Source organism: Pygoscelis adeliae, unplaced genomic scaffold (assembly GCF_000699105.1).
Source record: "Pygoscelis adeliae isolate BGI_AS28 unplaced genomic scaffold, ASM69910v1 Scaffold53, whole genome shotgun sequence".
Lineage (NCBI taxonomy): Eukaryota > Metazoa > Chordata > Aves > Sphenisciformes > Spheniscidae > Pygoscelis > Pygoscelis adeliae.
In genome coordinates, this window is record NW_008824468.1 from 1,845,618 (window position 1) to 1,860,615 (window position 14,998).

The 14,998-nt window shown below is 38.8% G+C and overlaps 1 protein-coding gene across 1 annotated transcript in view; it reads right to left on the reverse strand.

Moving 5' to 3' along the window:
• CNKSR2 (connector enhancer of kinase suppressor of Ras 2) overlaps positions 1 to 14,998 on the reverse strand; it is a 197,754-nt gene that overhangs the window by 164,546 nt on the left and 18,210 nt on the right. The window contains exon 4 of the mRNA XM_009321156.1: positions 7,930 to 8,017. Within this exon, the coding sequence (XP_009319431.1) occupies positions 7,930 to 8,017 (88 nt within the window). The remainder of the gene's footprint in view (positions 1 to 7,929; positions 8,018 to 14,998) is intronic.

Below are 14,998 nucleotides of genomic sequence, written 5' to 3' on the forward strand. Positions count from 1 at the left end.
GCTGAACAACCCAAACTCTCTCAGCCTTTCTTCAGAGGAGAGGTGTTCCATCCCCCTGATCATTTTTGTGGCCCTCTTCTGGACCTGCTCCAACAGGTCCATGTCTTTCTTATGCTGAGGGCTCCAGAGCTGGACGCAGTACTCCAGGTGGGGTGTCACCAGAGAGGAGCAGAGGGGCAGAATCCCCTCCCTCGACCTGCTGGCCGCATTTCTTTTGATGCAGCCCAGAATACGATTGGCCCAGAGAGGTGGTGGATGCCCCATCCCTGGAAACATTCAAGGTCAGGTTGGATGGGGCTCTGAGCAACCTGATCTAGTTGAAGATGTTCCTGCCCATGGCAGGGGGATTGGAGTAGATGGCCTTTAGAGGTCCCTTCCAACCCAAACTATTCTATGATTCTATGATCATTTTTGTGATCCTCTTCTGGACCTGCTCCAACAGGTCCGTGTCTTTCTTATGCTGAGGGCTCCAGAGCTGGACGCAGTACTCCAGCTGGGGTCTCACCAGAGAGGAGCAGAGGGGCAGAATCACCTCCCTCGACCTGCTGGCCACGCTTCTTTTCATGCAGCCCAGGATACAATTGGCCTTCTGGGCTGGGAGCGCACATTGCTGGCTCATGCCCAGCTTTTCATCCACCAGTACCCCCCAGTCCTTCTCGGCAGGGCTGCTCTCAATCCCGTCCTCCCCCAGCCTGTATTGATACTGGGGGTTGCCCCAACCCAGATGCAGGACCTTGCACTTGGCCTTGCTAAACCTCATGAGGTTCACACAGGCCCACTTCTCGAGCTTGTCCAGGTCCCTCTGGATGGCATCACATCCCTCAGGCGTGTCGACCGCACCACTCAGCTTGGTGAGTTTTCCACAGAAATGGAAAAATCCATTTCCAAAGAAAAAGAAATGCAGTCTCAGTCTTCACTCCTACTGATACAACCAACATAATCTTAATCCATCATCATTAATGATTAAATTTAGCATTTATAAAGCATTACACTGGAGGTGTGGCATATCCTCTGTCTGCCTCTATTCAAATGGAAACTGTGATGCCACTCAACACGCACTTGTTGTGTGCCCACAACAATCAGTATAAGAAAAAAAGGTTTTATTTAAAGGAAACATGAGAGACACTAAACCACATTTTTCCCCTCTGTCTATGCTTTATCTCAGTTTCCACCAAATTTCTGCTACTTTCTGCAAGTGCTTCCATGAGTGCATGAATTAACCCACCAGTCCCTGACTCTTTCACCGTCACTTTGACCCACTCAGGCTCCTTTTCTTGGAAAAATTTAACAGCTGCCTTGGCTTACCAGCATATGCCCCATCAAAAAGACTACTCTTTTTTCCACAAATTATTCTGCTTTGTGTTTCATTTTTCCCCATGTTCAGAGGCTGTCAATCATTAATCTGGAAGGAAAAACAACCAAATAAAAAAAACCCAAACACACCAACACCAACCCATTTTTTTGCTTTCTGGTCACTATGCTTCTTATGTACTCAGCAATCTTTTGGGTTTTTTTTTTCTTCTTCCATCCATGAGGAAAAGAAACCACTTTCTCTAAGAATGGAAGAGAAAACACAGCTAACAAATTCACAGGACTTTACAGAGTGAGTTTTTATTAAAGCATGCAGTGGCTTCATAAGCTACTTTGAAAATGTCACATCACAGACTACACAAGTTTAGGAAAAAACCACTCTTTACACCATATATCTCAATGACAACTAATGAGGCATCAAATTATTTCTAGTAGTGGTTCATATCTCTGTAGACTATTACTGGTGTTTTAACCTTTGAACTATTCCGCACCTAATCCCATTTTAAAAAGGACTCCAAAACTTAAATTAAAAGACAACAATACATCTACAAGTAAGCCATTTCAAGGGAAAAAAAAGTATAATAAAACTACCAGAATCAGAAAAAGGCATCAATGTTAAGCACCTTAGGCATTTTTTACATTACATTAAGTTACATCTGAAATTTTCCATAGAAGTATGCTAGAGAAATAAGTTACTCTACTATGAAAAAGAGAACAACATTGCTAAAGAGCATAAATTGAAACTACTTTGATATAGCTTCTTGTAAACAAAAAACAGTTTCATATTTCCAACAATCCTTTAAATTCTATTTTACCTTATACATTATACATTGACTTCTAAATGTGTAGAAAATAACTGCACAGGATAATATGTACCCTGAAACATCACTACTTCTGAGAACTGCTTTGAACCTTATGCAACAGAAAATCTTGCATAAGAGCAGCACTTGAAGGATACAAGGTGAGTCTAAATTTCTGTCAGCGTTACTTGCAATGAGTTATAACACTTTCATATGAATACCATTTGGATTCTATGTACTATAGGCAGATATTGCCTGGGTATTGTTTTCAAGGGTGGCTTTTTTGTTCTGTTTTTAACTTTTCACCACATCTATTTAGCTACCCACTTGTACACCTACCCCCCTACTTGTACACTTATCAGAAATGAGGCATTTTGTATAAACAGTGTACTATGCATATATTTTTTTTTTAATTCCAAGAATGTGGCCTCCTCACCATGAATTATTTTTATTAAAAAAAGACAGAAAGGAGGGGATTATTACATTCATAGGCTAACAAAGATTTTTCTGCAAGCATTTGATAATAAAGTTGGGGTGGAAGGAATAAAATTTAAATTAAAAACTTTAAAATTTAATACATAACTCTTTCGATCAAACACATGTTGCTTTGAAAATCCCAACAATTTGGAAGCACAAAGCAGCTTAAATGAGGAACCAATCAAATGTTCACACCACTAAACTATCAAAGGCAGTTTATTGGCCAAAGATACCTGAGGTAATTAGCTAGTTGGCATGACCTAAAATTCAAAATTTTAAAGCTATATTTAGCGAGTCCTTAAAGTCCTTAATAACTAGGACTTAAAAACGAAAGCGAGGAATTGTGATAGAAAAGATTATATAAGAGATACTTTGTAACAATAGTACTAAGGACATTAATTATTCTTCTCTATTCATATATTTGATATTGTCCTTACCAAATGAATAGAGCCATTTTATATTACTGCGTTTGGATTCTGAGTCGGGGCGGGGGGCTAACATTCGTCACGTAAGTTACAGCCATTTGATTACAAAAAACACAATGTCATAGAAAAATAGCACATTACTCAAGAAATAATTTGTGATTCTTTTCAATATCTTTTATCTGAAAAATAGCAACGGCTAGAAGCCCAACAAAGATTACCCCTCTAGCACGGGAAGTGAGTTCATTGGGACATGGAGTATATGGACACTTACTTTTTCAAATCTCAAAACATCTTTAAATGGGGAATAAGCTCCAAATCACTCAGGTGAGGCAGTGCACCGGGTACTTCTGTACGTGCTCTATATTAGGGCTTTTAGCTCAAAATCCCAGGTGCCTATATGTCCAGACAGAGTTTTTGTGGATGGTTGTCTTGGTCTTCCCTAGCTATCTTCCATCCTGGCCGTCACCTCATCACCTCCCAAATTGCATCACTCCAGTTCTCACCTCATGTCATCCAAAACCTGAGTTTACCTCCAAATGTTGCTGTGAGACAAATGAAGTCAGAAGTATGATCTGTGACAACAATGCAAGCCAGGTCCATGTCAGCCAAGTGACTGTTCTCCATCTCCACGCCTGTTACGCAGAATTGCTTCCATCGCATAGTCCCTCTTCAAAAAGGTGTTTAGGCAGAACAGTAATTGCAGTGAAGCTTTTATAAAGGAGTATTTACAGGCCTACAGCTATGCTTCTGTTGGAGCATCTTGCTAAGTAAATCCCACAAGACATTAAAGCTGCGAGATAAACACCAGTGGTTTTAAAACTAAATAAACACAGCAAATCATTGTGAAAGCTGATTAAGGAAAGTAAAAAACATGTGACGAGTGCTACTAATGATCACTACTAAACAGCAATAATAAGAACTACGGTGTTCAGCAGTAAAGTTTTCTTTAAATGCATGATAATTTACAAAGGAAATATAAAATTAGACTTTTCAGATATTCCCAAGATTTCCAGGGTTTTAATTCTAAAGAAGAAAGCTTCTTTAGTGAAACCCTAATGGGTTCCTGAAGAATAAGAGCATTAAGAATGATAATAAAAGCTACCTACAGATTGCCTAAGAAAGCAATAAATCTTCTATTCCTTACAGTTATCATTGTAGCTACTGCTACCTTTCTAAAACAAAACAAGCACACTTAAAAGAAACAGTTCCTGGCACTCTCTGAAGTTGAACACCCTGACTAACTAAGACAATGGCAAGACTTTCATGAATGCCATAAAGACAAGGAGTCACTCATGCTCTTCCTCATATGCATTTGTGACGGGAACAATTCTGCCGAAACAAATCTAAATTCACAAATGAACCAAAAGGGAAAAAAGCACAACCCAAAACAATCTCCCCCCCGCCAACCTGTACACCCATATTCCTTTAACACCTATCTTGTACCATCAAGAAAGAACAGGCCTTTTTTACTTATTGCGGTGTAAACAGGGAGTACAGATAATACTCAGCCTCCGATTCCTATGGCGACGCTCTAAGCAGGCAGACAGGTGTAGGAGAGTAAGGCAGAGAGTGTAAGGGAATGGTAGCAAAAATCATGATAGTCTCATGGATTTGTTTGTTATTTAAATCCTTTTTTTCCCCTCCAGTGTTCTGCTGCAAGGGAAGAGTTGATTATAAAATGAAACAAGAATGCAAGCCCTGAATTAAATAAGCCATCAGCAAGGAGGATGGTATTAAGAGTGAAAACCTGCAGGAAGTGCCTATGAAACAATATCCTAAAGTCCTAACAGGGAGAAAAAGAATCCCTAAGTCAAAATAAAACAGCTGCATAGAAGCAGATGATTAGCGTGAATGCAAAGCAGGTTACAATAATAACTTGCAGTGCTCTAAGGGACCTGCTTCCACTGGCAAATACCCACTGCACGCTGGCCTCTTAGTTGGGTCCTGGGCAATATGCAACAAACATAGAAAATGAAATGGTTAAAACAAAGTATGTGCCATTCTGCATTTTATTCCAAAGTCTGTCTCTAAGTAGGTATTATAACTCTGACTTTTCTAATTATTTAAAGGTTAAAGCACAGACACAGAAATAGATTTTCTTAGACTTCATATTTATAAAAGAGAGCAGTAATTCTGTCATTTTTTTTCTTCATTATCCATTTATCACTGATAATGGCGGGGGGAACCCAACAACACTTAATTCTACGAAGAAACACTGACATTGTAATTAGCCTTAAAAAGTACACAATAATTCAAGCAAGCCAGTTTAATTTTAGTTTTTTTCCCTCCATCTTGACTAAAGAATCATTTTTGGTTAATAAATCTGAAGGTTGGCTGTAACTTAAACAACAGAAAAAAAACCCAGTTTTCAATCCTGCCACTGCTCAGTTACTGAGGTGAATACTGGAGTTCTATTTTTAAATTGTATGAATGTCTTAAAAAAAAAAAGTCAAAGGTATAAGAAAATGTACAGACTGTATATTTTTTTAATAAAACATTAAGCTTTATAAAAATCTGTTGTTAGCCACTGTTACAAGAACAACTGTAGGTCTTTCACGAACAAAAAAAAGTTTTTTTTAATTAAATTATAAATTATTTTAAGGTAGTGAAGTACTATAAAGTATTTTCCATACAAAAGAAAATGGATTCTGAGACAGAAAAAACACCTGATAAGGTGATACTGAAACATTCAATTTACAGCCTTAAGAGAGCACAACGAGGATTTTCAGCATGTTCAGTGATCATGTAAGAGAAAAGCTCAGCGAAGACGTTTTGAAATGCTACATTGGAATGCATTTGTTTTAAGTAGAGATCAAACCACATGTGTTTGGGACTAGTAATGGAATTTTTCATTATCATTCTTCTGACTACAGCCCAATTCAATTTCAGAGCATGCTTAAATTTAGGCACATAAATGCTCCTTTTGACTTCAAAGTATGGATTCATGTACTGAACTGCTTCCTGATTGGGGAATCATGTCAGTTTTGGTGAAGATAAAACTGCTTTTCTCAAAAGGTATTAAATAGTAACATTTCCTCTCATTCACACTGAAAAACAAACATAGAGAAGTATTTACCTATACCATAGCGAATTAGCAGTATCATGGATAGGGATGAATTTGTAAGAAAATGAACTGATATTGAGCTAATTCCTGGGAAATACTGCAGCGATTGATATTTTACCCACTTTCTCACTAATAGTGGACACATGAAAATGGATCAGGTGGCTCTTCCCCTCAATTGAAAAACTAGATGGTGATGCACAGCTACTTCTGTGGAAAATGAGCAGTTTGGCCAGGGGAAGGGATGCCCTCCGTGCCTCCTTTTCCCAGAGTACTGACCCCTTCTCACAGCTCAACAAAGGCACAACAAGCCACAGGACAACAGATAGAAAACACGCGTCATGCAAAAGGCAGCCAAGAAAACAAAGGCCTGGGCTCTTCTTCCACAGCCACCACCACTGGCACGTCCATCCCAGTTTGAGGCAGGGTGATGGCGAGAAGCCTGGTGGGGAGCACGGGGCAGCTAAAGGATGGAACTGGCAGGGCACCCCTTGGCCCTTGGGCCTGGGAAGCAAACAGGCACCCTCGCTGCGTGGCCAGTGGGGAGGGAACAGCCCATGCTCCATTTCCACATCAAAAACCCCACACATAATTGAGGGAAAATTATTATTATTAATAATAATAACATAGAAAAGTGAGAAACTTTCATTTCCCAAGCTTGAACACACAGGACTAGCAATATTGCTCTTCTCCAACTCAGGTGGGAGGCAAACCCAACTAATCGTCAGTGTTGCACACACTTATGAAAGGGTCAGAGAAAAATGCATTTCTTTTATAAAAGGGAGAGTATCATCATACAAAGTCATGCCAAAAGGCCATAGGAGAAGTTTAGCTTTGCTCAGTTTGCAGTGATTCTTCTGAAAACCAGAAAAAGCCTCCTCAGTGCTCCTACCTAGCCCACTCTTTTCTCCACTCCACCTTCTCAAGTGCAAACACTCCCTCAAACTTCTGCTTGGCAGCAGTGGTCCCTTCCCTCTGCTGTTGCTGAACCGCCAGGAGAGGCAACCCTCTCTGGACCCGTTTCCCTCTGCATGATGGGCATTGCTGCACCGCACGGTCAACTGATGGTATAAGATGGTACCAAGGCCCTTCACAGCCACCAGTAGCAGAGTGGTTTCAGAAATGCATGCATCAGGGTAAATGATGATGCTCAACTGAACAGAATTACTTCAACTTCCTAGGTTATTTCTACAGAAATTGGTATCAACATTAGTTTGAACTTGCAGCAAAAGAGACTTTTCTGTTTCAGGAGAACAACAGGCAAAGATAGGGATAGACCTAAACCACACACAGAGAAGCAACAGAAGGGTGGGGAAGGTTCTCTAGATTGCACTCCCAAATGAAGCCTGTTAAGCAAGTGCTTCTCAGTACCTAGTTCTGGATTTCTTGAAGGTAGGATGTACAAAAACGTACAGAAAATATTCTAGCCTCATGGGGACATGTGTCACCTTAACAGGTGTCTAGATGATACGAATTGTATGAAAGAGCAGATGACTAAAGTCCAATACATACAGACATTTTGAACCAGACAGTTAATTAAAAATTAAATACAAGATATAAGAAATTAAATATGCAAATTACCAAGTAGATTTCTTAAATTTATAGCGATGATATGAGACTAGAGAACCCAAGATGAATCTTACTGCTGAGCTATGCAGAGGCATATACACAGCACAACCCAGACTAGTATTATAAAACCAGGAAGCAGAATTTTTATAAAGCATTTACTAACTATTAGAATCCCCTTATTTTTGTTAGACACTGATATAAACAGATTAATATAAAATTGTGTGAAGAAGGTAATGGCCATTTACAATTTAGGAAAAAATAAATTGCTAAGCAGATGTTCTCATACCTGTTGTACTATTGTTGTTAGTTCCAGACAGAGCTGTATGACATTATTTCTTGTTACTGAGTAATCTGTGACAGCAGCAAAAGGTGATCTAAAAGAAAAGAAGAAAAAAAAACCATTGAATAGCACTAGCATATATCTAATTGCTTCACTGGTGTACAATGCACTTAATACACATTGTTTCTAGAGATATTAAAATCACACAGAATACCCAAAATGTACTACTAAAATTGTAAAATACAGGATACATATCCATGGAAAAGTTTCATCTCTCCTTGGTTTTGCAGTTTTTAAGTTCCTCTTTAAGAAATTCCATTTATAAAAGCATTATTTCTCACAGCCTTCCAGTTTAATTCTGGACTGCCTTTACTCCCCCAGAAAAAGCCCACCTTGCTTTCTGCATTTGTTTGGGAATACCCTCATAGAGGCAACCAGACGCATCGCTTCCACCTGTGATATGAATGGTGTCCAGATGTGAATCAGATCAGAAAAGCATTTGGCTGATTCACTGGGATTCCTGGGACCTGATCTAATATCTGGTAAAAGTACTGGAGGGGCTCAGAAATAAAACCTTTATCCAAAGGGGAGAATAGCATTTAGAGCCAGATATGCATCAACATTCAGAAGCAGATGCAAAGGCTAAATTGGAGGCACAACCGAACATCCCCACACACTGTGCTACAATCAGAAGTGCTTAGTGAAATGAAAAGTGTAATCCAGCATTTAGAGATTTCACCTACATGTATCCTATACCTTAAAACTTCATGTTAGAATGTTTAAAATGCTTGCCTACCTAGAAGCTTGCTTGTTTTCTAGAGGCACTGCTAAAATGTATTTGGTTAGTGAGGCTGGCAGTCATCTGATTTCTGTACTACAAGTCTGTGTTAAATTATTAACTCAACTTGGCCTATTTTCTATATTCAAGAAGTAGCCAAACACTAGGCAGGACTGGTATTTTCTCCAAGAGGAGTCAAGATTTTGACTTCATTAGTGTGGCAAATGAGGTTTTTATGGGCATTATTAGCAACGCAAGGATGGCATTTCTCCCTAATATACCTGCTTCAAACATTTAAAACAAAAAAGGGTGGCAAAGAACCACAAGGACTGTAATGTCTGAATAAACTAACAACAGTAATAACAGATCATGCAATGTGCCCAGATCTCTAAACAATACTTTAAGTGTGGTTGCCTTTAAATTAAGCTGGGTGACTAGTCCATTCTCCAACTGCCTTCTTTCATCACATTTTAGAGCATACATATTTGTATATACCTTTAAGAGTTTTACAGTGCTGGTTGGTATTATGCCTTCCTCATTTAACCCTGAAGACAAGTTTCCAGTACAAAGAACTCTGCTATAAGCATGTCCAAATGATAACTCAAATATAGTTCTACTGGTTCTTAATAGGTTTCTAAATTTCTTTTCCATATGCAGAATTACTGAAATTTTAGTGCAGGCAGATTTGGAACTGTCTGTAAATAAACCCATGTGAACTTCCCTATCTCCTCCTGCTTCTTCTAATGCCACCTTTTTTCTCCAGGGCTCCCACTCCAGCCCTGATGGTTCATAAGACAGAATGAACTTTGAGGTGCATACTCAAGTCTAGCAGCTTTAATTTGATGTAATACATCATACAACAGCATATACTTTCTGCCCGTATTTTCTAGGGAGAAAAGCAGTACATTCTTTTTAAAATAAAAGTACAGAAACTGGAAGCTAGGCAGAGTTTAAGAAACACAAAAGCAACAAGAGAGTGAGGACTTAGTAGACAGCATATGGGTAAGTTCCAAAAGGTGCCTTACAAAAGCTATTTGACACAGACATGTAATCACAATTCAAAGTCCAAGTTTTATGCAGTATATGGCAACTGTAGAGTAGGTACACATGACGGCAGGCCTACCCACAGACACACGCACAGAGTATTACTGAAGTTCTGGAGACGTGAGCATATTAAAGGATAAAAGGTAACTGAACTCCTTGGTTATGAACCATAATTGTGTTTTAAAAAGTACATTAGCCAAGATGTACAAAAACACTGATAGTTTTCCTTTCAAAATTGTAACCATTGAGGTTCTGAAATCTACCTGAAACCTTGATTTAAAAAGGTCATGTTCATTTATGAACTCACTTTTATTGAAGATAAATGGAATCAAGCCAGCAAATGGTATTATTTTACTTTAAGTACGGATGTTAATACAATTTGATCCTCAAACTACACAACTGGAATCTATTTGACATTTCAAAGCCTCCAGCATTTCTCTAAACAAAATTGCATGGTAGGCTTTGACTTGTAATACCGCATCATCTTCCCTCATACTTTTACAATTTAGTTTGGTTTCATGGTTCATGAAGAAAATAATGACATTTTTACCATCGTTGCTCTTAGTGAAGATCCTTAGAAATGCCCCAAATAAACTTTGTTGACATTAAAAAAACAGGCAAAGGGACTGAAACATTACTCATTTTTGTTACATTGACGTTTACACAGTGAAGATTTACTGAAAACAGCATGTGAAGCAGGCAGCAAGCGTGCCAGCAGGAGAGAAAAGACTACTAAAAATCATTAACTAACATGTAATATTTTGAAAAGCACTTCACAACTTGGAAGGATAAGGAGACAGGTCCATGTTATACGGACTTTGCTCCTGCAGAAAACGTAAGGGGTCCTCAAGCTGCCTCCTCTATAGGTCTCTGTAGCTTATAAACTGACTCCCTCACATCAGTTTCTGCGATGCCTCTCTGGGGTATTGCTGCAAATTGGACCAGTAAAATTGAAATTCCCTTTCCTCTCCCTCCCCAGTTCAGACCACTTCCCTGGAGGCAATCTGCGCACACAACTATAAAGCCACTACTGCATAAGCAGCTGGGGAAATGGTAAGGACAAAAGCCTCTTTAAATATTTACTACCAAAGGAAACGTATTTTGGTATTACATCCCAAGGCTCAATTTCAACAGTGAAACTCCAGCAAGACTTAGCATAACAACATGCCAGCAGTTACAACCAAAATATCAACAGAAACTTCATTGTAGGATCCCTGACTGGATTTCATAAAAGACACAGTGTGAAACACCAATCTGACAAAAAACCTCTTCATTAATAATATATCCACTGACTGTAATTTTAATACAGCACAATAGTATTGACTTGCAACAGATGAAACAATATGTATAAATGCAAATAAAGTCTACATACACTACAACTTTTCAACCGACTGCTAAAACACTTTCCTTCTCAAGGCATCAGAAACACACCAAGTAAAAGGAATTCCTTGTTTAATTAGATTGCTTCTCTCTACTTTTTAAAAATTATTTCCTTGGCTTGGCTGAGCCATTTCTATCAACTTCCAATTTCTACTCTTTTCTTTCAAAGCCACATCTTTCACAGTCCCTTGGACCTTTAAGTCTCAGGCACCTCCCAGGCTCCAGTGAAGCAAAGTCCCTGAGAACAACTGTAATTTTCAACGTGTGCTGTCCAATTCAGTGCTCTTTAAGTTAAACAAGAACTAAAGAACTGCCCTGGACCGGGGCCATATGTTGCCCCACTTCCTGCTGTGACATTGACCTCAGTGTCCCATTGTCTCACCTCTCAGTCATTTCCGAGACCTTTTTCCACATACATTTCCCTATTTGTGGAACTTTTTTTACTCAGTTTCTCTTGTAATTCATTTGTTCTTCCTTCAAAACCTCTCTGTGATTCTCTTCCTTTGCAAGACCCACATAAAACACCTTTGTAGCTCCACAGAGCACCTACCTGACCACATGCCCTTTCCATTCACTTCCTCTTCGAGACCTCTGCTGGTTTCTCCTTTCCATTCTTTGTCTACCCCTTCTATGCCTGGTATCTTAAGAAAAGGAGATTTATGCAATCACATGAATACTTCTGCACACACGTGCAGGATGTTTTTGCCCTTGTTCTCACCTTCCGCCTTCTCCCATTCCAACATTTGAAGCCATTAGCCATTTTCAAACCACTTTCACAAATGAATGGGTAATAGGTTTCAAGGGTAATTAAGTTCATACATGTTTTGTGATCATGCCTGCAGCTGGAAAAGTGGGAGCCTCTTAATTTTGCCACTGTGCAAACCCACATATTGAGCCTGCACCTTATTAGACACCACAGATTCCAGCGAGATGAAGAGCTTCTAATTACCTCATTCACATGGGAAAAAACTTAAAATTGGTGCTTTTTTTTTTTTTAACATTAAAGTCAATCAGCTTCAAGACCCTGATCTATAGGAAATAAGGTTTCCCTAACACCAGGCATGACAGAGCTACTGGTTCTTTTCACGTTTTTTAAACCGGTGTTTGAGATAAATAATAAAACACCTCTGAAACATGAATTTGTTGATACATGTGTAATGCAGGCTGTAACACACATGCACGTATGTATACACTTTCATGAATTGAGACCTAATTAAAAATGTTAGCAGTATTAGCATCTTTCAGAATGAAAAAAAATATTATCTAACACTAATTCATTAACCCACTCTGAAGGATTGGTAGAAAAACCAGCTACATCAGTATAGCACAGCTAATTCCCTCACAGAATCAAGAAATAATACGAATCAACAGCTATTAATACTCACAGCTACTGATTGCACATGAAGGAAAATCCTTCCCAAACAATTAAAAGAAGATGTGTATTGTGAAGGATATGCATACACTTGGTATTTCTACATTACCAACATTTTTGGCCTCATATGCTTTAGCCTCCTCATCTGTCTTCTTCATATAACATTCGGTTAGTGGAAAATCGTACATAGAAATAACTATTTCACTTTAAAAAGTTGCAATTTGGATAAATACAGACCGCTGTTAGTAAAAGCATTGCCCCAAAATAAAAGTTAATCATATTTCACCACTAGTTGCAGTACTGAGCTATTTTATAACAATAGACATCGTGAGGGGTTTAAAACCAGTATCATACTTACTTTAGCATCCTAACAAGCAAAAACATCCTCAGAGCAATTTAATTAAACATAACAGTCCAAAATCTTTTAGAGAGAGGTAACCAAATCAGTAATATAACTTGGTCTTCAAAGGTTACACATTAAGCTCAAATAAAAATCTGAATGTACAATATTGTTGCATATATATTTGTGCCAAAGCTGTCTAAGATTCATAGTTTTAGGCTTTCCTGAAACAAACATTTTATTTGTATTTCTAACGGAACTGCTTTATGTCAGGGAGGAATGCAGTCAAATTCACACTGGATAAAGGCATTCTTTAAATGAGCGCTCTGTTAAACATTTACAGCTGTTCCAGTAGCACAATACGGTTAAGTACCATAGCATTCTTAGGCAGCACTTACTGACAGGTTTGGCATACCATTCAAACAAGCATAAAGGGAAATGCATAAAGGAAACAGAAGATTCACAGGTTTAAGACTGAAAACCAGTTGCCAGAAAGTGCATTATTTGTGTGGTGAGTAAAGAATCGCTAAACTCTTTGGTTTCTTTTTGTTTGGCTTTTCATTTGTTTTCCCCCACCATCGTGTGTGCAAAACAGATTTACCCTGTCAGGTCAAGCAATAACCAAGCACGGCTAACAGGACTGTATGGCTAACTGGCCTGTATGAAGTCTCTTATAAAGGAGACTCTAAACCAGTAAGACTTTCTTTGTAAGAAGTTATGGGCTTGCAAACATTCAAGCATAATTTTCCCAATGAATGCTCCTCTTTACTTAAAACTACAAAATAGTCACACCATAAATATCACCAAGGCTCATTCACCAAAAACGAAAAGACAAAGAAATCCAGCTGAACACATTTTACCTACAGTGGAAGAAAATGTATGCATTGTGTATGTCACCATGGTGAAAAGAGGGAGATCCATTTTTGAGTGGGGAATGCATTCTGCTACCACAGTGCTTTCATACAAAGCAGGCTGAAAGGGTGCGCTGAACCTGAACACCTAGAATTGTTCGTACATAAACAAGAGTGTGTACATCATTGCAGGCTGCACTTCTCTGTAGGCAACAAAGCATCACCAAAAAAAGTTTACACAGCCCACAGTGAGGCTTGGAGGTCCTGTTCTGCTGTCCAGACTTAACCATTGAAGCATTCAAATGTCCTTAACTTCAGACACAGATTTTAGCCTTACTTAATAGGATTTATGTACACATGTAAGTGCTTTGCAGAATATTAGCACGTTTAAGCCCACGCCAAAATGACTTGCCCACCTGGGGTTAGAAGTCAAAGAATTACGCCCCACCACTCTGTGAATGGCCCTAAAAGAAGACCTAGACTTGCCAGAAAGGCCTTTTACTCTGAAATTTTACATTTTGTTACTACTGTCAGCAATTTGACCCATATCTTTTATATGACCAACAATTTCTATGGGGGGCTTTTTTTTCATCTCCTTGTTCCATTTTGTTCATGTATCATGTATCGAGACAGCAGTGGTAAATTAATCAGACTGGTGCACATTCGTCAGCCTGCTAGTTTTTCTCTGGCCACAGCACTGGAAGTCTGGAATACAAAAATCTATCTCCACAAGATCTCTTTGTTCCTACTACTTAGACTGCAGTGTAATCCGCAGCAGCAGTTTAAGTTTTTTATTTCTAAAAGGGGGATCGTGCTAGGGAGAAAAACAAGGGATACAGGAGAGTTGCTGTGAAAGACATATTGAATCACTGCCCACACAGATGGCTGAGTCAAACAGTACACTCAAAAAATCCAGTGTTCCCTGACAAATCTTAATTCATGACCATTAAAATCTGTGACACAACAACAGACGCAAAATGTTGTAGTAGTTATCTCATGGGAAGTTGATTATATTTTCTTAAATCCTTAATTGAAAAATAAACTACCACATTATCTTAGTCATGTCTTTAATGAAGACTCTATTACAGCCCTAACAAAAACCATCCCTTTCTCACTCCTAGTCTCTAAGTCCGCGTTCATAGTTTATACAGATATTGTTACTATTTGCTGAGATCCAAAACATTCTTCTTGATGCTGCACAAGATACATGGTACGACGAGTCCTTGCTTCAGATAACATGGCCCAAGCACTACAGAGTAGGCAGGAGCAGGAAGCCCAGAAGCACAACTAAGAAATTTCTCTTGGTTAGT